Genomic DNA, 787 nt, shown 5'->3' on the forward strand with positions numbered 1-787 from the left:
TCAGAGAGCACATTTATAATGGACGGGTCATGGAAACATTTGTCGACCCTACCTACATAGGAAATATTGGGAGATTCCTCAATCATTCTTGTGAACCAAATCTGTTGATGATTCCTGTCCGAATTGACTCAATGGTACCAAGGCTGGCACTTTTTGCAGCCAAAGATATTTCACCAGGAGAAGAACTCTCTTATGACTATTCAGGAAGATTCCTTAATCAAATAAGCAGTACAGACAAAGAAAGGATAGATTGTAGACAACCAAGAAAGCCTTGCTACTGTGGTGCCCAGGCATGCACCACTTTCCTGCCCTATGACAGTTCACTGTATGGCCCCTTAGAAAATCCAGGCACAAGTTAGGAAAGGAGGTCCTACCTGCCAGCCCCTTTGTGGACAGAAATCAGAGGGAGCCAAGCATTAAGTGATTAAATTCCATCTGGGTTCGTCTCCTGCAAGCAACCTACTCTCGAGGGAAGGCTACCTCGTAGGTTGTGCATCTTGCTCATCCCTGTAAGACAAGGGGTTGCCCAGCCCTGCCTCTGCCAGGTTCCCTGGATTCAACTCAGCAATATGGCCCAGACTGGAGAATGTCCAACAATACACTTTCTCCCAGAATACTTGCATTTGTAGCTAAATGTGGGTAAGTGGATATCAGGATACAAGCGAAAAGGATGAATCCTTGGATGGCAACCTTGTATTTCTTCTTTGAAACCAGAAATCATACTTGGTGGCTGGAGTTGGAACAGCCATCCTAAAGCCAGTATGACCCTGGCAAAGGGTTATTCAGA

General features: G+C 45.5%; 1 protein-coding gene across 1 annotated transcript in view; it reads left to right on the forward strand.

Moving 5' to 3' along the window:
- LOC116099361 (histone-lysine N-methyltransferase SETMAR) overlaps nucleotides 1-777 on the forward strand; it is an 11,747-nt gene extending 10,970 nt beyond the window's left edge. The window contains 1 exon segment of the mRNA XM_031382802.1: nucleotides 1-777. This exon segment is cut by the window's left edge and continues 109 nt beyond it. Coding sequence (XP_031238662.1) covers nucleotides 1-359 — 359 coding nt within the window. The 3' untranslated portion in view covers nucleotides 360-777.
- Nucleotides 778-787: the final 10 nt, after the last annotated feature.

Source organism: Mastomys coucha, unplaced genomic scaffold (assembly GCF_008632895.1).
Source record: "Mastomys coucha isolate ucsf_1 unplaced genomic scaffold, UCSF_Mcou_1 pScaffold20, whole genome shotgun sequence".
Lineage (NCBI taxonomy): Eukaryota > Metazoa > Chordata > Mammalia > Rodentia > Muridae > Mastomys > Mastomys coucha.